At 44.2% G+C, this 21,210-nt stretch overlaps 1 protein-coding gene across 5 annotated transcripts; it reads left to right on the top strand.

The window, feature by feature from the left end:
- Positions 1-196: 196 nt before the first annotated feature.
- myom2a (myomesin 2a) lies at positions 197-21,083 on the top strand. Of its 5 annotated transcripts, none has more exons than XM_069529736.1 (38): positions 197-339; positions 1,024-1,152; positions 2,604-2,696; positions 3,161-3,305; positions 3,922-4,076; positions 4,363-4,455; positions 5,815-5,903; positions 5,982-6,020; positions 6,552-6,716; positions 6,860-7,021; positions 7,107-7,248; positions 7,470-7,669; positions 7,755-7,808; positions 9,202-9,329; positions 10,209-10,392; positions 10,845-10,862; positions 11,462-11,636; positions 11,748-11,869; positions 12,411-12,598; positions 12,697-12,823; positions 13,837-14,015; positions 14,211-14,325; positions 14,580-14,739; positions 14,951-15,057; positions 15,138-15,182; positions 15,728-15,864; positions 16,003-16,147; positions 16,356-16,415; positions 16,557-16,624; positions 16,880-16,993; positions 17,219-17,306; positions 17,395-17,433; positions 17,851-17,956; positions 18,262-18,425; positions 18,512-18,548; positions 18,633-18,655; positions 18,920-18,975; positions 19,669-21,083. In XM_069529736.1, exons 2-38 carry the CDS (start codon positions 1,046-1,048, stop codon positions 20,227-20,229), a joined length of 4,590 nt encoding a protein of 1,529 aa, XP_069385837.1. In that variant the 5' UTR covers positions 197-339; positions 1,024-1,045; the 3' UTR covers positions 20,230-21,083. The 5 variants fall into 5 exon arrangements, with proteins under 5 accessions (XP_069385837.1, XP_069385836.1, XP_069385839.1 ...); XM_069529735.1 differs by having other exon boundaries at positions 2,601-2,696; XM_069529738.1 differs by lacking the exon at positions 10,845-10,862 and having other exon boundaries at positions 2,601-2,696.
- Positions 21,084-21,210: the final 127 nt, after the last annotated feature.

Genomic DNA, 21,210 nt, shown 5'->3' with positions numbered 1-21,210 from the left:
GACTCCCTCGATGTTGATGGACATTTAAAAATGTCCTCTCAATCTTAAAATAGAAGTTTGAGATGATTGTTTCATTGGACAGACGTGGATGAAGCATACCTCAGAACACTTTTAATAAATGTGCAGGTAAGGATGCACACGCTTCATCTCCAAAGTGCAGAATGAGAGTAAAATCCGGGGGTAAAAGCTATATATAGTCTTAAGTGGCTCCATACATGGGGTGGAAGGGGCTCAGCATTCCTCCGGTGAGAGGGTAATATTTTTGTTACCATCAGCAAGTGCTTCCCAAGCGGCATCAGGCTGGTCTGCCACCGCTTTGCGCTGTTTTAATCTCTTGGGGTAAGTCACTTTTCTTCTTATTGGCTCCTCGCAGGTTGATTTTATCTCAGGAACATGTTTTTTTCCAGAAAGGGAGGAGAAGTTATCTGCTGTCAGAGGTGGAACGTGTTGCTGTGATAAACGTCTGGAGATAATCGGTCTCCTGTGAGAGGACGCAGCAACAGTCTGACGTCCCCGAACGGTACTTTCTCACATACCAGAGCATTAAGAGGCGGCCGGACCTCTTGTCCTAATTTGCGTCAGATAAACAGACTCTGGTAGAAAAACGATCGGCCACACAGAGAAGTAATTAAGAGGCAGAGCTCTGGATTTGACAGCTGCTGTAGAAGTTCAGTTTGAAACGGTCTCTAGATGCTCTGCTGCTGTATTTCCTTCATTGCTCCAGTCGTGGAATCGTTTGACTGCTGCAGCTATTCATAGCGGAGCTGTGTGAGGCTGTGAGCTGAAGCTCTGGTCACTTGTTGGAACTGGACTTTAATCACATTATTTAAATACGTCAGTGTTTGTTAGGGAACTGCTGGTGTGGTCGGTTCCTGTGTATTCAGAGGACGACGGCTCCTCTGATTCAGTCCCGGCTTCAGTCACGTTAAAGACAAGTTATATTGACATGGCTAACTCATGTTTGGTCTCCCCCCCCTCCTCCTCCTCCTCCTCCTCCTCCTCCTGGCTGGTGCTCTCGGCCAGGTCTCCTTGAAGTGTTCCCGTCATGGCCTCCAAAGTCATACCGTGGTATAAGAAGAAGCGTGTGAGCCAAGTCAAAACTGATTACGCGTATCATCACACTAAACATGTTGTCCAGCAGCAGACGGGAAGGTATGACGGTGCCGCTCACCTGCCGCTGCCGCTGCCGCTTCTGCTGCCGCTTTGGCCGGGTGGAGACTAGAGCGGCTGCTGGGGGCCGGGCAGCATCTGATCTTTGTTCTGCTGAAGCTGTGCCGGGCCCTGCGTGTCATTCTGCTTCACTTCACATCTGTTCACACTGAACATGTTTCTTTTCTTTGTGTTCATGTCCGATTATCGTTTCTCTATCTCACTTTTGTCTCCACATTTCACCCTCGTGGGGCCGATAAAGGATTATCGTATCTTGTTGCATGTTGTCTTATCATATTTTATTATATCATATCTTACCCTATGTTCCTGTTTATCATCGTGTCTTTTGTGTGTTATCTTATATATCGTATTTTATCATATTGTATTGATTCGTCGTATCTTTCATTACCTCACCGCATCATTTCACGTTTAAACTTTCTCCTCAACAGCAGCCATCAGATCCTCAGTCAACAAAATCTCTGTGTTCGTTAAGTGTTTGTTTCTTGCCGGTATGAAACCCCACATGTCCCATTTGTTCTTTGTAGTATTATAAAAGGCAGCAGCGACTTATTTAAACTTTAACCTCTTTGTAACTGTCGGGGCCTGAATCGCTGCAGCACCCGGTCGGGACGACAGAAGTTTTCACGATCGATGATTATCACGATGTCTTTTCGTGTTTGTGGTTTTAAACTTGCGAAGGTGGATCAGTTTCGTGTCGTAGCTCCTCAGAAACAGATTTCCTAAAACAGATTTTATATTGTCGTACAGATCACGACAGAGAACGATGAGTCTTATCATTTCGTATTCTGTGCACCTGGCTCTTAGCTCAGCTCTGCTTGAGCAGCAAATACCGTAGTTACGCTTTTGGCTGAGTTTAATACGCAAGTGGAACGCTGCGCTGGCTTTGTGGTCAGCAGTGATGAAATGAGCGCTCAACCTAAAACCACATCACGTCTCAGATCTGAGCCAGGCGGCCATGTTGTCGTGTTGTCTTATGTCAGAGGGCGAATACCGCTCCCCCCCGAACCTGAGATACATCTGAGGTCAGAGGTCAGAGCAGTGGAGACTGATCAAGGTTTCCATCAGAGGCAACGGAGAAGACAAACATGGAATTTTTTTTTTTTTTTATTAATTTGATCAAAAAATCTTTGGGTAAAATTTCCGCCTGTGGACAAATTTCCTCGACGGCCGGAGAATGTTTTTAACAACTGGTTAGAGACCCACGATACTAGTGTTTGTATTTGCTCTTTAAAAAAATCAAATGAATAATACAAATTTAATGTTAACACATATTATTACTCCATCTTCATCATCTGAGACTTTCTCACTCGACCAGGTGGTTGTTGAACTGCGACTGCTTCTGCAAAACTAGAATAAAAACCTCCTCGAAGATTTAGTTTTCCTTTTGTTCCGTTCAACGGCCGCTTCATAATGACGGACTCTCTCCTCAGCAGGAAATCCAGCTCTAAATCAGTGAGCCAGGTGCAGGCCCAGGCCACAGAGGCTATGGCGGAACCAGCCTATACAGTACCGGTGTTCCGGCAGAGGTGAGTTCCCATTGGCTGCAGCATGTCGAGCTATTTTAGGCGTAAGTTTATACTGAACTACTCGCTCGGCTGAGCCCCGTCAAGACGACACATTCGTCCTGAGTCACTAGTTAATATTTCAGAGACAGTTAACCTGAATTGATCTGAGCCTGAAGCCTGGATCTCCAATATGTTGAAGTAACTGCTGAGGAAAATGATCTGATGTTGTTGATTTAAACTCTGCACGAAAATAAATCAGGCAAATTCTGCATCTTCAAATGTGATTTGAATGATATTTGTCATAATTCACAGAAAGTGAGAGTTTATGTGTTTTGCATTCGTTTTGAGAAGAACTGATGAAAATCAAATTAAAACAACTCATGAAATAAAAGAAACCGTCAACTATCCCCAGTTAAATCCTGTGTGTTCGTCCTGCAGGTTGAGTTGGATTAGTGGGAGATGATTCTGGTTTTATGTGTCTCCAGGAGTTCTGAGGAGACGGAGGAGACGGAGGAGTATCAGAGAGTGACCACTAATGTTGGGAAAGGACTGGCTGTTATTCAGGAGGAGCTGCACAGGATGAGGATTGCCACCAAGGCTCAAGTGGAGAGTCTGGAGATCCAGAGAGAGGTGAGGAGCCAAGAGGCCGACGTCTCAGCTGTACACGCTCTGATGTGGAGCTAGCTAATGTGTAATTATTCTATATTTATATAAAACATAACTGTAGTTTACTTGTTTGGAAATGAGGCTTTTATACTTTTTTATACTAATTTTATCATCTTGCATATCAAAGCCAAACTTAAACAATACGTACTTAGCACCTTAAATTATTATTTCTATTATTATTACAGTAGTTTGACACCAGGGGCTTAAATGACTATGATAAAATCATTAAATACTATTTATAGAACATTTACTTTTTTCTTGGCTGCATCAGTGAATCATCGGGCAAATAATAGAGACGATAAAGAAAATAAGAAATAAAGAATCGTCATCACTGTGACGAAATGTTTTTTGCTCAAATTTGAAACAGAAATGTGAAACTTCAATTCTGAACTTTAAGATAACATTTCCCACAGAAGAGAATGTGTTTCTGATCGTTTTCATTAATTCATGATAAACTCAAACTAAACATGAACTCGGACCACGTGTGACGACAACAGACAAACACACTATCGGTGTATTAATCACACGTGGGTCACGCTTCATGTCAGATACAACATGGATGACTCTGTGACTCCCCCAGGTGAGAGGCAGGATGATGAGGAGGGGGGAAATGTTGGATGAAATCCCCAAGATGCCCGACTTCCTGGTGGCCCTGCGGCCCCACACCGTGTGGGAGAAGACTCCGGTCAAGTTGTTCTGCACCGTGCAGGGAAACCCGAGGCCCATCGTCAAATGGTCAGAACATTCCCGTCTTTAATTCACAGTCTTGGATCTTTAACATGTTGGTGTCATGTCTGAATCACGTAGGAGTCACGACGGCAGTTTGTTAAATTACTGAAATTAAAGACGTCAGATTAACGTTATGCGAAGCAAAGAGACTCCGGCCTACGGAATGTTCTTACTTTGTAAATATCTGCTGTTTAAGTCCGCAGCACTTTTAGCTTTATTTCTGCAGCTGATGTTCTCGTGTCCTCACACAAACTGAACATCACGCTGAAACACGACTGTGGGTTGTCTGCAGGTACAAAGGAGGAGCGCCCGTCGACCCGCTGAGCGTCCCAGGAAAGTACAAGATTGAAAACAAGTATGGAGTCCACAGTCTGATCATTAGCAGGTGAGTTTCACCCTCGACTCTGACAAACAACTCCGTTCACACCAAAGCTCCAGAAATAGGTTTTTCTTCTATAGCTCTAATATAATAAAATATATATAAATAATGACATCGAGTGTTTCCTCCTAATTAGAAACAAATCGTTCCTTCGTTATCGCCTGAAAAGCTAAAACACAGTTTGCCTGAGACGCAGTGAGAGGAGCGTTAGATTGAGGGTTCGTGTCCCACCGGGGGTTCGTCGTCTTCAAGACTCCTCAGCTGTTCGTGTTGGAGTGCTGACCTTTGTGTCATTCGAGCCTTGAATTCCTCCCTCCCTCTCTCCCTCCCTCTCTCCCTCCCTCTCTCCCTCCCTCAGAATATCACCAGCCCTCCATCATTACATTACAGGGTCAGTGAGGCGGCTGCCGTTTGGTTTAATGACCCCAACTTTGTCCAAATTGTGTATTTTCTCATTGAGAGAAAAGTAAAAATGTCTCAGACTCGGTTTATGTCCCCTCACAGCTGCTATTTTAACCACCGCTAAAATAGCAGCGTCCGGGGTGAAGGTCACATTTCTTCTTCCTGCTATTCTCACCCTCAGAGCGTCACACGGCCGCCGCCGCCTCACTTCACCTTCTGCTCAGAGCGGCCAAAGGGTGAGGTCACTCCTCTAAAGAGGCCGAACGCCATGTCTCCTGCTGTAGTCCGACTTCTCCCTCGAGCGGTTGAGGTCTTATTGAGGAAAGCTCAGCTGCTCCGTGAGCTAATGTTAAACTCTGTGTTTAACTCTCAGCTGCTTGAGTCCGACAATGTGGATATGACACTTATCACTATTGCATAATGTCCGTTGGGTGTGTCGGAGCTGCAGACGCCGCACAGGGTTTATTAAACATCCACAGAAACTATGTGTGATTTAAATAATCCATAAACATTTACTCACAAAACACTCAAATCTAATCACGTCAGAAAAGATGAAAATACAACGTCCACCTCCTGAAGTTCTTGAGGTCAGTCCCTGATCTCGGTTTTCTCTCCGTCCGTAAAATGTTTTTAAATACGCAGAATCGTATATTTGTATATATTTGTTTGTCCCACAATGAGGACATTTGAAATATATAAATGGAATAAAAAGTAATATATACAGATTGCACATAAATCATTGTATTTCTTAATACAACACAGAACAACAATTGCTTTGAATACTAAATTAGAAAACTGTCCCGTTTGTATCTGTTAAAGTCTGATTGTAATATTTAGACATTTCTTATTTTATATTAAAAAGTGTTTTTTTAAGTGAACAGCTGCACCACACATTGGATATCTAAAGGATACGTCTTGATGTATTGAATCAAATCACTGACGTGTTTCCATGGCGTCTCGTAGGTGTGTGGTGAGCGATACTGCCGAGTACAGTGCTGTGGCCACCAACCAGCACGGCACGGCCACCAGCAAGGCTTCAGTCACCGTGAAGAGTAAGTTCCTCTCTAACTGCGCCGCGGTTTCAGGATTCATCCCTTTCTCTCCGTGACCATGAATTCTGTTCCTCACAGGACCCTCAGGAGCCGGGGCGTCCTGCCAGCTCGGGATAGGTGAGGGGACGGGGGACCGGGGACCGGGGACGAGGGTGGAGCTTTAATGTTTGTCTGGAATCAGGCCCAGACACAAACCAGTAACACATGGGCTGATGGACATTTGGCTTCAGATAGCAGTGCACGTGAGGAGGTTTGAGGAGGTGTGAGGAGGTGTGAGGAGCAGTGGAAGTGTTTTAGACCCAGACAGTGAAAAAAACAACTAGAGGGACATTTAATTATTAATAAAAACTATTCAAATAATTACTTTTCAAAACAGCCTCACAAAGAAGGACACATTTAGGACAGGGGCAACAAACAGTCACTTAATTCACCTTTAGTCTTAGTATTAACACATTTATCAAGATTATTACCAGGAGGTTTGATCATTTGAATCAATGTCCAGGTAGTTTGCACGACAGGAGAAGTTGTCTGTAAGTTTGCAGGTTTCCCAGAATGAGTGGGAACCCTGAACTAGAACGTTCACTCAGTAGAGACCTAGAAGACACAGTTCTCTGTTTGACGTATAACTTCTGGTGTCCTGATGTCCAGTGCCTCATCTGACCGGCATCCATCCCAGTAAACTGGAGGTCTCTCTGCTCGACCGCTTCTCGGTCAGCTTCGGTGTGGAAGGCGGATCCATCAGCCTGGTGTGCACCATGGTGGTCGTGCCCGACCTCCCCAACATACCACCCGTCGCTCAGTGGTACAGAGACGGTGAGACATTCATTCATGTGCGGAGCTCAGGGTGGTGCTGTTAAGATTTTCATTCTGTTCCTTCATTAAAACAATCTGTCCTGATGCCACCTCCGAGACAAACATTGTGTCCTCTCTCGTCCTTCCATCCCGTCTGCTAATAGACAAACTGCTGAAACCAAGTAAGCTGGTGGAGATGGCGGTGGGTGGAAGCGCAGCTCGTCTGACGCTGCCCCACCTGGCCAAAGACGACGAGGGCCTCTACACCCTCCGCATCTTCACAAAGGATGGAACCGCCGAGCACAGCGCCTACCTGTTTGTCTCAGGTCGGACACAACTCTGCTCCATCAAGACATGTTCTCGTTTCTGTTAGAGATTGTTTCGTTAACAGTTTGTAGTCTCTGTCCCTAGATGCCACCCCCTCTGCAGCCGGGGCCCCTGGTGCACCAATGAGCGTGAAGGCATATGACATCAACTCGGACTACGTCCTGGTCGCCTGGAAACCGCCCAACACCGTCAACGAGGCGCCAATCACCGGATACTTTGTGGACCGGTCAGTGGGCCCTGAGGCCTCCTCGGCTTTTCTTTTTATAGAGCGGAGCTGGCACGTTAGCATGAACAGTCAAATTACAGCTAATGCAGAGGAAATCACTAAAACTGATCTGATGAGTCTGAATACTGTTTATTATGCGTACATATGCATTTAAAGTCACTTTTTGAAGTATTCTGTGTATTTTACCCGCTGATGACGTCACCTCCTGGTCCCATGTGTAGGCGTGAATCCGGCAGCGAGACCTGGGTCCAGTGCAACGACGCCCCGGTGAAGGTTTGTAAATACCCGGTGCACGGCCTGAGCACGGGACACTCCTACCACTTCCGGGTCCGAGCCGTGAACAGCGCCGGCATCAGCAGGGCGTCCCGCCAATCGGACAAGGTGACCGCTCTCGACGCCGCAGAGAGCGAGAGGCTGCAAGGTACCGACGAAGGTGAATACAAAATACACGGCGGAAGGAAACAAGTGTTTTCTGACAGATCCGTTGTCCTCATTTCCTGCAACAGTGATAAAAATCGAAGGGAAATACGACATAGTGATCAGAGACGATGACCTGGAAGGTACAGTAAGAAACAGACTGATCTGGGTTCAGATTCCTGCTTGAATCCTTTAAATCCTTTTAATCTCAGTAACATTTAACATGAATTTATTTAACAAATAACTGGGGAAGGGGAACGACACCGAAAATATGAATGCAGTTACATTTAAAAGAAATATTAATATGATCCTAAGTTCACATCCACCTTAAAGTCAAATCTGTCATCAAGACCATTCTGGTTTATTTACTTCAATAAAGTAAAGTGTTTTGTGATTGAATGGAGATTCCTTATTAATTAACTTCAAATTAATTAACTTGAAAATGACAAAAAAGGAATGTGAATAAAAGAATCTTTAAAAAAAATCCACCAATCTCACGAACAATGTTATGAATGAATCTTCTCATTTAAAAAAAAAATCTTATTCATATTCTAGTTCTTCTCCACACAGGCTGGATATAAATCTAGATTCCAAGTATTATTAATGATAATACAAATGATTGTACAGTATGTTTAATAAAAAGCACATTTAAAAAAAAAAGTTGACTAAAGAAGACACAATGCAAAAAACAAGAACAGGCTCAGATAAACCAGACAACAGAACTGATGTCACTCGCTCTAACGTTCTTCAGTTTAACGCCACAGACAGAACTTCCTCCATCTTTTTCACCCTCTTGCCGTGACGTCTCTGATCTAACTCCACTTTTCTAACTTTTAGAGATTTAAAATTTAAAACGCACCTGGTTTTTCTTCTGACTCCACAGTGTGTCGAGCATGTCCGTCTCCCACGTCAAGGCTAACCCGTGACACCAACACTAAACATTTAAAAAAAAATTAAAAGTAATATTGACGCGTTTGTAGAAGTCCCACATTTTACTGCAGTTTATTCAACTCTGACTGAACTTTAGTTCTTAAGTGTAGAAATCAAACCTGTGTATTTACCTCTCACTTATTTCACAGCTTCATTAAGAGGATTATTCCGTGTTTCTTTTTAAGAAGCTGAAACAACAGACTGAGGTTTAGAGTCACAGACGGATGTACTTTTAGTTAAAGGAGACGTGTTCTGCTGTAAAACAAGATCTAATGTTCCGATCTGCTCAGGACAGACTTGTCTCACCAGTATAATGAGAAGAGACATAAAACACAACGCTTCAGCTTTTTACAAAGACAGTGAAAGAATTGAAGAAAATACAAAATGCACAGTGAGACAGTTTCAGAAGGACAGGACAGCTCCCAGTTTTCATTTGGACAGAAACACATTAAGATTTAAATGATAAGACATTGACTCCATTTGTCAACAAATTGCTATAGAAGACATTATTTCAAACACGTTCTGTGAAAAAGTGCGTGATGTGGGACTTCTGCAGCCGCTGTCACTGTTGGTACTCTGCCTCAACACGGTTCACTCCTAATCCAGGCTACGTAACGATCCCCGGGGAGCCCACCGACGTGCATGCCTCAGAGATTTTCAAATCGTACGTCGTGCTGAGCTGGAAACCTCCCAGCCCCCGTGGACGGGCGCCGCTGTGGTACGTCATCGAGAAGGTGTGTGTCGCTTCACCCGTGTGGTCGTCCAAGTTCAATGATTGTTACGTAGGAGAACGCACTGAAACTGAAACTGCATCGTTGGGGCTCCGATAATAATAATAATAATAATGAATCATGTGAACATCAGCATCAAGAAACTGCATCTGATTCTAATTCCTTTAATTTAGATTAATTACAGTTAAACATTTAACGGTCGAGTGTGAAGGACTGAGGAGAATCTGTCTGCGTGACATGAACAAGATGGACGACACCACTGCTCCTAAAAGTGAAGCCAAACTGTCTTTATCGCCCCCTGGTGGCTGGCTGCACCCCGACTCTTCCGTGTTAGCATTTGGGACACGGGTCAAATTAAAAAAAAATCCGAGTAGACGTCAGATAAATGTTTGTTCATGTTTCGGATCGGTTTGATTTTAATTAGTTATTTAACGGCTGACACGTCATGATTGACAGTTGAGACTGAGTCCTGAGTGGTTGAGTCGATTGGCACAAGATGGCAGCTTCATGTCTTGGCTTCACTTCTGGACAGTGGGAGGAAGTGGAGACACGTCTTTGTTTGGAGCGGGTGGTTTACATCTTTACATTTCCTGAAGGCCACTGTAGATTCTCCAATTGAAGGAGGGTAGATATTCACGTGGCTGCTATATGTAACCTCACCACTAGAGGGTGCTAAATCCTCCACACTGAACCTCTAAGATCTTGTGAGGTAACTTTAACTTTTGTCCTTCAAGCTCAGATTAGAAGAATTCATTCAAAACATATCGAGCCCCAACGATGCAAAAAAGTAATTCATCCTAAAACCTCATCTTGTTGTTGTTGCTACGTTGGAGAGGTTGGTTGCACCTTCTCACTTCCCTCCATCCCCCGACTCTCCCACAGTGCATAGCAGGCACTGGGGCGTGGCAGCGGATCAACTCGTCAGTCAAACTACACTCCCCTCGTTACCCGGTTTTTGATTTGCAAGACGGGCAAAAGTACCAGTTCCGAGTGTATTCGGTCAACATGCACGGCAGCAGCGAGGCGTCGGCGCCCTCAGAGCCCGTCCAGAAGGTTGATCAGGACGGTAAGGGACGGGATCGGAGACCTTCAGACAGTACAAGAGCTGCATGAGTAAAGATATCAAATATTCCTCTGTCAGTTCTGCTCCACATCCCCAATACAAAGCTTTCTTTAATATATGAATAAAGAGGAAGAAAATGGGGTTGGACTCACATTTTAAACAGAAGGACAGAAGTGTCTTCATCAAACTAACTGGACTTTTCATCACATGTTAAAATAAACTTTTATATAATATATCTGTCTTCCAACTGTGAAAAAGTAAATCCACATTTATTTAAAAATATATAGTGGAGCAGGAAATCTGGATGATTTTCATCAACACATTTAATTTAAATTCATCATCGCACACAGAGTTTTTGAATTTCTCCAAACACCCTGAGAGTTTCATCTTATTCTTTTGAAATGCAACGAGCTCGAAGTTGATCCCTGTTTAAAGTGAGTCACTGTTTTCCACAGGAACTGAGCTGCCGGTCGGTATGTACAGTTTAATGCTGAATGTTATTTTAGTCACAAATTAGTTCACTCTTCCACTTTGTGTGTTTTCTAACCGGATCACACTGGTTTATGTATATATATATATATAAATATATATGTATCTTGGTATATTAGTATATGTACACAGTGCTTTGTGTCACTGCCTTTGAGCTACAGTGTTTTTAACTATTATTTGAATATATTACATTTTGAACTCATTGAAATCATCAGAATAATTCCAGACATCTTCCTTCATTAGTTCTTTGTTGTAGTTTAAAGGTCCAGTGTCGTCCCCTCGTGTCCCTCTGTGAACTGTTTTACTGAATTAAACGTGTAAAACGTGTGAAAACACTTTAACACTTTTTCAAATCTGAGTCACTCCACCCGTGGTGTTAAACCAACAAATCACTTTGTGTCTGTTCACAATGACGACTCCCTGAAGGTTTCACCGAAAACACCACGAGGACGGTTCGGCCTTTGTTCACTGCACGTTTCACGTCTTGCAGCTTCGCTCAGTTCAGTGTGAGCTCATATGAAATATGAAATGCAGAAGTAGAACTGGTGATGATGAGTGATGGCTCCTTCCCCTCTGTGGACAGGCGTCCCCTCTGCTCCTGGTCAGGTCGTTGCCACCAGGAACACCAAGTCGTCTGTGTTTGTTCAGTGGGATTCTCCCAAACACATGAAAAGCCTCATGGGATATTACATCGACGGCCGCGTTGTCGGATCCAAGGAGTGGTTCCCGTGTAACCACAAACCCTTCAAGCGCAACAGGTACGAGTCCAGAGGGTCCAGTGTCTGTCCCAGGGAGGACGAGTCTCAGGTTAACATGGAAATATGTCTTCACAGTCATATGTCTGTAATTCAAACGAACATGTGTCTCAGGTTCGTGGTCCACGGCCTGATCCCGGGTGAGACCTACGTGTTCCGTGCCCAAGCCGCCAACATGTTCGGCCTCAGTGAAGAGTCTCAGGAGTCTTCGCCCATCGCCGTGGAGCCGGCGCTCGGTCAGTGGGTCACAGAGAGTTTGAAATGACATCGTTAGAAATAAAGAGCTGATACGAAACGTGATTCATTTGAATTAACTTGTGTTATTTGACATGTAATCACTCTCAGGCAGGGGGGTGGATTATGGTATGTATTAGATCACTTTGTGGATTGTGTCCGACCTGCTTGAATCCACCTCCTCCACGTTCCACTGTGTGTTTTATTCACAGAGTTCACGTCACACGTTTTGTTATTTTCATTAATCAAACACAGACGTGTTGTCTAATTAAAATACACGCTGGACTCTTTAATTAACGACGTCTGATGTGATGTCACTGTGCGTTCACTTCTGAAAGTCACACGTCCAGTGTTAAAACAAAATGGATGCCGTAAACAACATGTGTTGTGTTCATGTAAACTTTTTTCACTTCAAAGTGAAGTTTACATTAGAATCTTTTATTTAGATTTTATTGTACAATTTGCTTAATTGGTTTATAATTGATGACGTCAGCAAATCCCCGACGTCCCATGTGAGTGTGAATCTGTGTGTAAACTCTCCAGCGACTCCCAGCGCTCCCTTCGGCATCACCATGCTGAGCTGCGACGGCGCCTCCATGACCGTGGCCTGGAAGAGTCCCAAGCACTGCGGCGGCTCCAAGGTCAACGCTTACTACATCGACCAGCGGAACGCCGACACTCTGGCCTGGAAGGAGGTCAACCTGGTGGCCGTCACCGAGAGAGTCTGCACTGTGAGAGGCTTCAGACACAAAACCAGCTGTGGAGCTCCTCGTTCAGATGCTGGGTGATTGAATCCACAACATCTCACCTCTCTTCTCTGAATCTTCAGGTCGACGGTCTGACCGAGGGAATCTTCTACGAGTTCAAGGTCCAGGCTGGAAACATGGCGGGCGTCGGTGTCCCATCAGCTCCCAGCGCCCCGATGAAATGTGAAGCTTGGACCATGGAGGAACCAGGTACGAGACACTCTCTCTTCTCTGGCTCCTACACTCATTGGTTTAGTTCAGTTTAGTTTAGTTCAGTTCAGTTTAGTTTAGTTTAGTTTAGTTTAGTTTAGTTTAGTTCAGTTTGTTTAGTTTAGTTTAGTTCAGTTTAGTTTAGTTTAGTTTAGTTCAGTTCAGTTTAGTTTAGTTCAGTTTAGTTTAGTTCAGTTTAGTTTAGTTTAGTTTAGTTTAGTTTAGTTCAGTTTAGTTTAGTTCAGTTTAGTTTAGTTTAGTTTAGTTTAGTTTAGTTCAGTTCAGTTTAGTTTAGTTCAGTTTAGTTTAGTTCAGTTTAGTTTAGTTTAGTTTAGTTTAGTTCAGTTTAGTTCAGTTAGTTTCGTTTAGTTTAGTTTAGTTTAGTTCAGTTTAGTTTAGTTTAGTTTAGTTTAGTTCAGTTTAGTTTAGTTCAGTTAGTTTAGTTTAGTTCAGTTAGTTTAGTTTAGTTCAGTTAGTTTAGTTTAGTTTAGTTTAGTTTAGTTCAGTTAGTTTAGTTTAGTTCAGTTAGTTTAGTTTAGTTCAGTTAGTTTAGTTTAGTTTAGTTTAGTTAAGTTTAGTTTAGTTTAGTTCAGTTAGTTTAGTTTAGTTTAGTTTAGTTCAGTTAGTTTAGTTTAGTTCAGTTAGTTTAGTTTAGTTTAGTTCAGTTAGTTTAGTTTAGTTAAGTTTAGTTTAGTTCAGTTAGTTCAGTTTAGTTTAGTTCAGTTAGTTTAGTTTAGTTTAGTTTAGTTCAGTTAGTTTAGTTAAGTTTAGTTTAGTTTAGTTTAGTTTAGTTTAGTTTAGTTCAGTTTAGTTTATGAAGAAGGAAAACTACTGGCACGACTTTCAAATGACAACTTATCAATTATTTCAAAATAAAAGCCTGAACATCTTCCTGTGACGTAAAACGTCAACTTGTCCTCAACTTGTTTCAAAAACAAGAAAATCAACCACATTTTTACTGCTTATTCATTTGTTTACATATATAAATATATATATATTTAATATATTTTAAGGCCCGGCCTACGACCTGAGCTTCAGCGAGGTCAGAGGTCACTCCCTGGTCGTCCTGTGGAAGGCTCCGGTCTACACTGGAGCGAGCGCCGTCTCTGGATACCTGGTGGACATGGCGAAAAAGGGCTCGTCAGAGTTCGTCACTCTGAACCAGGAAGCTGTGAGCCACCGTTACCTGCAGGTTAGAGACCGACACGTTCACATCAGCAGGTTTACACGTTTAACACGTCGCTCAGTAAAGGTTTAAATCGTAACCTGGTGTTTGATCTTAGTTATTAAGTTTCCAGTTAAGGTTCAGTGTAATTTAATTTATAATATATATATATATATTATAAATGTATATATCCCACAACGTTGTTTCCATGGTGTCCTGCAGGTGTCCGGTCTGGAGGAAGGTGAAACCTACGTGTTCAGAGTTCGTGCCGTCAACGCTAACGGTGTCGGGAAACCGTCTCAGGTGTCCGAGCCGGTCTGTGCCAGAGCTCTTCCAGGTAACAACAACCTCCCGCTGCTGTCAGCTGTTTGTCTCAGAAACACCAGCGAGTGTTGAGTGGATGTTAGTTGAGTTTAGTTCAGTTAGTTGAGTTGAGTTGAGTTGAGTTGAGTTCACTATGACCCAAGTTCCCGTTGGCCACTAAGTCTGCAGAGAATCTTTTGACTCATGTTCCAGTTAATTAAATTCGTTCGTTGTTAAAACCTGAGCGTCATGTCTTCGTCATGTCTTCGTCATGTCTGATGTCCTCAGGCACCCAAGAGATCGTGGCCAGCGTGGACGGAGACACCGGAGACATCTTCCTGTCCCTGGAGGCCTGTGAGATCTGCGAGACCTCCAAGTTTGTGTGGTCAAAGAACTACAAGTCCATCGCCGACTGCCCCAGAGCCGAAGTGACGACGAAGGGCAGGACGTGAGCTCGCTGCTAACCTCAACACACACACACACACACACACACACACACACACACAACACACACACACACACACGTCACAGAAACATTTGATTTACTCTTGAAGAAAATAAATAATGAAATAAATGAAAAGCTGAACTGACTTCTTCTCTCTGTTGTGTTGAAGATTGTGTTGACTGTGTGTTCACCAGTTGTTGTGTTTGTGTCACAGCTCCAGAATGACGTTCACTCACCCTGATAAGGACGATTTGGGCAAATACTCTGTGGTCGTCACCGACACAGACGGAGTCTCTGCCAGCCACACGCTGACCGAGGACGGTGGGTCATGGAGTTCGCTCTTACAGAAGATCTCACGAGTCTGTTGATTTTATTTATTCATCCATGTTTTCCATCTGCAGCTCTGAACACGATGCTGGAGCTCAGCCACGCCATCAGACATCCCGGTGAGTGTCCAGAGTTGTTGCTTAATGCAGGGAAACAATTTAACACAGAAAGATTAAATCCTGACTGATATAAAAACATCTGATATGGAAAACACAACTTTTAGTCTGTTTCTCTATGTGAAAACTTTCTTTCACAGAATATACAAAGCAGAAAAGATGTGCAGGACAACTTTCAGAATTAGCAATACATTTAATTTAATCAATTAATAATTATTACTTTTATAAATGTGTTTACAAATCACTTTATTAATTTTTATAAAAAAGAAAAACCCAAATGGAAAAGGACACTTGTTATTATCATTTGTGCATTGTAAATGTCATTATTTATGAAGTAATTCACTGATAAATAATGATAATAATTGAAATAGTTTTATATATTTTATGTTTGTATTTGTATTTATAATAATGTTTATATCCAAACTCAATTAAATTACTGAAAAGGGTTTGATAATGACATTTATAAATATATATATTCTTTTTAAATGCAAGTGAAAAGTGACGACACTCAGGATCTGATCTTCTCGTGTCTTTTCGTCCGAGTGCAGTTATTCCTCTGAAACACGGCCTGAACTACGAGATTCTGGAGAAAGGTCACGTGCGTTTCTGGCTGCAGGCCGTCAAACTGTCCCCCTCCGTGTCCTACAGGTTCATCGTCAACGACAAGGAGGTCACCAGTGGAGAGGTAACGAGACTCAGTGTGTGATGATCTGGAGTACTTATAATAGTCTCTGTAGTACTTATAATAGTCTCTGTAGTAATTATAATAGTCTCTGTAGTAATTATAATAGTATCTGTAACATTCAACATTTCCTCCTCTCAGGGTCACAAGATCAGTCACGACGTGGCCACAGGAATCATCCAGATGACCGTGGATCTTTTCACCAGAGCCAACGAGGGCACGTACACCGTCCAGATCCACGACGGCAAAGCCAAGGCCCAGAGCTCCCTGGTCCTGGTGGGGGACGGTGAGGTCTTCTTCTTCACCGAAATTCAGCCGACACACACGTAGATGTCCGTCGTCTAAATGCGCCTGATGAATTAATCATCAAGATCCATGAATATCAACCAGTGATTTTCAATCTTCAAAACCTGAACCACTGAAACCACATCAGACGTTTTGGTCACGGACACAAAACTTCACATTCACTCAGTGACTGTTTTTCCTGTTTTCAGTTTTCAAGGCTGCTCTGAAGGAGGCTGAGTTTCAGAGGAAAGAGCACATCAGGAAGCAAGGTACGAACCACAGAACATTCAGGACCACACGTCACCGAGACCAAAGATCTGTTCGACACACTGTCAGACACCGGAGTGTTTCTACGTGTCCTTAAAGAACCACGATATTCTAATTTATCAGATTATACTTTGCTGTTTCAGGTCCTCACTTCTCTGAGTATCTGTACTTCACTGTCACTGAGGATTGTACTGTGCTGCTCGCCTGCAAGGTAACAGAAATATTATTTTACCTTATAATCACATTAATGCTTTAACGTTTTAATATCCCGTTAATTACCACATTTATAAAAACATGCGTTGAACATGGCTCATAACGCCACCTAGTGTTTCAGACAACCTGTTCACTTTGAAGAAAGAGTTTAAGAGTTATGATGTTTCACTTATTGTTTGAAAGTGTCTCTCGGACTTTAAATCACCAGGATTTATTCCCTGTCTCACTCTTCATGATGATGTTTGTGTTTCAGGTGGCCAACGTGAAGAAGGAGACGACTTTCCACTGGTACAGAGAGGAGGAGGAGATTGTTCCAGAAACTCCTCCCAACGTCATGTCGGGAGCCTGCGCTCTTCCCATCCCTCTGGTAACATCATCACTGAAACCAGCCACGTGACGCTGGGTTCACTGTCGAGCACGAGAACTCACTGACGCTCACGTACACATGTTCACGATGAAATACTGTGTGTATTTGTTGAAGTTCACGAACCAGGCTTGTTTCCATTTGATCTGGTGTCGTTTAAGTTAAGTAAATAATTTGTAGAAAGTGAATTCAGATCACAAACTGACGCATTAATATTGGGTGTCTCAGTTCTCCAGAAAAGATCAGGGCGTGTTCAAGGCCACGCTCAGCGACGACAGAGGAAAGGACACGTCTGCCTTCGACATTTCAGGCCAAGGTTCCGTTTTTTCTTTTTCTTTATTGCTCAGTCTCAGTTCTGTTGTTGTCCGGTATTTAATGTTCCCTCCTCTCTGTTTGATCGGCAGTGTTTGATGACATCATCAACGCCCTCGCTCAGAACGCTGGTGAGTGTGATTCTCTGACCTCAGGTCGTTCATAGCACGTGTACGACGGGATGTGCTGCTCGCGTCTGATTGGACTGTTCATGGTTTCAGAGTGAATCCAGCATCAGCTCTTTAGACGTTAGACTGTAACATAAAACAAAAACGTTAAAAAAAACATGAGGATTAAACAGTAAAATGATAGAAGAGGAGAAAATAAAACCAGAAACGACCAGAAGGAGACAACATGTGAGAGTTTCATGGTCCAGCTGACTCACAGACAAAGAGGAAAAATAACCTCCTTCAGATTTGAAAGTGAAAACAATTCAGAATCAATAGATAAATACAATAGAATGAAAGGATTTACCAGTCGAACAGTCTGCGATGTATAACATTTGAATAATAGCCGGACTGTAAGGAGTCTTCGTCTCTGTGTCTCAGGTGCGTCTGCCTCTGAGCTGGTGATGCAGTGTACTCCAGAGGGCATCAGGCTGCAGTGCTACATGAACTACTACACAGAGGAGATGAAGACCGTCTGGAAACACAAGTACGGTTCAAACATGACATCAGAGCGTCCTCCGCTCTGATGTCATGTTGTCTCGGAGCTGCCTCCACCGCAGTCTTCTTCACTTTGCATATCGCAATCGATCCTAAAAAACAAAGTAGAGGAAAGAACGGGTGAAACAACATCATGTCTCCAATTTAAGACCCAAGTTTCAATGTTCTTTTCTATTTCTTGGTACTTTCTGTTAAAGCGACCTCATTGTTATCTGTGTCGGTCGTGAACGTGAACTCACCACCACAGTTTAAACCTCTGACCTCTGACCTCTGACCCGCGACTCCAACCCGCAGGGAGACAAAGATCGCCTCCTCTGAGAAGATGAGGATCGGTGGAACAGCGGAGATGGCCTGGATGCAGATCTGCGATCCGTCCGACAAAGAGAAGGGTCACTACTCCATCGAGATCTCCGACGGCGTGAAGACTCACTCCAGGACCTTTGACCTCTCTGGACAAGGTGAGACATCCGTCCTCCCGTCCTTGAGAGTTTTCAGTTTCATTTGAAATCTGTCGTCTCTACATTTATTATTTTCTTTGTTGCAGCCTACACTGACGCCTATGAGGAGTACCTGAGACTGAAGTGAGTCGTTTGACAGAACAAACGTTTGTGTGCTTGAACCTTTAAATGTTGTGTTGCTCACTCTGTCCTCGTTTCATCCTGCAGGGCCGCTGCCTTCGCTGAGAAGAGTGAGTATCGTTGTTTATTACACACTCAGGGACACTGACCCACATTTCAGATGTCGTGTATGAGACTGTTTGCTTTTAACGTTACGCCTGACAGATGAGAGATTTACGGCTTCGCCTTCTTTCCTCCTCTGAATATCTGCGTGTTGTTTACACTGGGACCGGTCGACTGTCACAGAGCAAACACAGCACGATGACGTTTTCCTCTTCTGTGTGTTCGGTCAGAACAGAAGTGACATTCTGTGCATTTTTGTTGTGTCTCCTCAGACCGCGGCAGAGTGGTTGGTGGTCTGCCGGACGTGGTCACCATCATGGAGCACAAGGTGAGGGTCTCTCAGCTCCGCCCTCAGGTCACACATGATGATATTAATAAACTCTACAACAGCGATGATGCAGAAAGTTTGACACCTTTTTATCGCAGGTATTTTTGTTTCATCACCGGCCGAGTGCTTGTTGTACGAGTCGTACAGGTCGAGCAACATTGTTATGAAATGAGTGGCGGAGCAAAACATGAAAATTACAGCTGTGAGTCAACTCTGTGATGTTTCAGTCCGAAGGCTCCAGGTCGTCCACACCTGAGAGCACATGTCACGTGACCTCTCACGTACGCTGAACACGCTGAATACGTGTCGGGCCGGAAACACTGCTGGACATAGGGAGTGTTGCAGATTTGTTTGAATTATAGTTTGTCTCCTCCACAGCCTGAATCAGTGTCAAATACAGCACCGAGCTGAACAACAGGGTCAGTGAGGAGGTCATGTGACCAATCAGAGAAAGCTACGTCATAGCTTAAGGACCCAATCAGCAAGTGGGTGTGAGCGTCGACATCTCATTTTCTGCTCGTCCACTAAAACGAACCCGTAGAGTTTTCAGACAGAAACGGTAACGTTAACAAACTTCTCTGTTTTAGCGTTTATAAAACTCCGGAGTCGTGAATCTGTGTTTTCATCGTGTGGATGAAGCTGCACTGTTAAAAATCTGTCTCTAATTAAATTCTGACTCTCGACCGTCCGCAGTCCCTGAGTCTGACCTGCACCGTGTGGGGCGAGCCGACCCCTGAGGTCACCTGGTTCAAGAACGAGCAGGAAGTCACCTCCACCGAACACACCAAGGTCACGTTTGACGGCGGCAAGTTCTCCAGCCTCGTCATCAACAAAGTCACCCCCGAAGACTCCGGCAAGTACAGCATCAACGTGCGGAACAAGTACGGCGGCGAGTTCGTCGAGATCACCGTCAGCGTCTACAAGCACGGCGAGCAGATCCCCGAGGCCAAACTGGGTCAGGCCAAAATGGCCACGCCCGCGACCACGCCTGTGCCGCCCAAGTCCCCGGCTCTCCCCTCCAAGACCCCAACCCCCACACCTTCCAAGTCCCAGACCCCGGCGCCGCCCGCGAAGACCCCAACTCCAGCCTCCACCCCAGCGCCGTCCATGAAGAGTCAAGCCTCCACCCCTGCTTCCACCCCCGTCCCCAAGTCCCCAACCCCTACCCCAAAATCCCCGACCCCAACTCCTCGCGGCGTCAAGTCCCCGACCCCTCCCAGATTCATGAAGTCTCCGACCCCACCGAGGAAGTAGAGGTGGAGCTGACGTCTGAGGGGGAAACGTCCGCCGTTAGCAACGCTGGTGTTTAGCATGAGTGTGAAAGTTATTTAGACGTAGTCTCTGTTAAAAGTCCCACTTCCTGCACGGCCGCACCGGACGACGACTGTCCGAGAACCGGCCGCCGACTCGTTCTTATTGTGTTACTTTTCAAAACCTAGTTTCACAGTAAAATAAAACAGACCCACAAAAAAGGGACAAGTTGCAACGACTACTAATATATTTGTCCGTCTCAGCTCGTTCACGTCGTTGATCTGGTCGCTGCGCTTTGACTCGGGCGGGAAAAAGCAGAAAAGTCAGAAAAATAAAAAGACCAGGGTCGATGTTAATGTTCCGTGTTTCTAAAAAGCTGCACCTTCCGCTCTGTTAGCGGAACGCCTGTGTTAACTCTCTTCGTGGTTGTTTAAATGTTAAATCCTGGTTTTGGCTCATGGTGATAAATATGAGATCTGGAAACACGGTGACGAGAGAAATGACGTAAACATCTGGTTCAGGGCCGATAACCAGTGACCTCTGAATGAACTGGATTGAATCATCGGACGAACCCGTCGTCTCGTCTCTAATTGAGTTTCTCACGTTATCGTAGCCACGTCACCGTCTCCGATCTCAGCTGTTCAATCCTGGCGAGCGTTTTCACGAGTCAGACTCAAACTGTTGGAAACTGTCAGCGTGTAAGTGACGTTTGTCTCAGGTGACTTTCTTTGTTTAAAATGTGTGAAGGTAAAATATTCACTTCCTGACAGAGAGGTCTGATACATGTTTGTGCCCCCCCCCCTCCCCCCCTCCCCCCAGTGCTTTGTGATGGCAATAAACTTCACTTATCAACCTCATCCTGTCGTCTTTGAGTCATGTTCTCCCTCCTCACACCTCCTCACACCTCCTCCCCCCCGGCCGGAGGTAACACGACTCTTGCAGCAGCAGCAACGAATAAAGAAAAAAAAACACACAAGAGAAAAA

This window comes from Paralichthys olivaceus, chromosome 8 (genome assembly GCF_024713975.1).
Source record: "Paralichthys olivaceus isolate ysfri-2021 chromosome 8, ASM2471397v2, whole genome shotgun sequence".
Taxonomy (NCBI): domain Eukaryota; kingdom Metazoa; phylum Chordata; class Actinopteri; order Pleuronectiformes; family Paralichthyidae; genus Paralichthys; species Paralichthys olivaceus.
This window is presented reverse-complemented; position numbering and strand designations above follow the sequence as displayed.

What these genes read in the sequence shown, in the direction of transcription:
- myom2a (XM_069529735.1), top strand. Translation starts at nt 1,046, where the DNA reads ATGGCCTCCAAAGTCATACCGTGGTATAAGAAGAAGCGTGTGAGCCAA. An exon ending in GGCTTCAGTCACCGTGAAGA is followed by an intron (nt 5,904 to 5,981) that starts GTAAGTTCCTCT and finishes TGTTCCTCACAG; the next exon opens with GACCCTCAGGAGCCGGGGCG. An exon ending in CCACACGCTGACCGAGGACG is followed by an intron (nt 15,058 to 15,137) that starts GTGGGTCATGGA and finishes TTCCATCTGCAG; the next exon opens with CTCTGAACACGATGCTGGAG.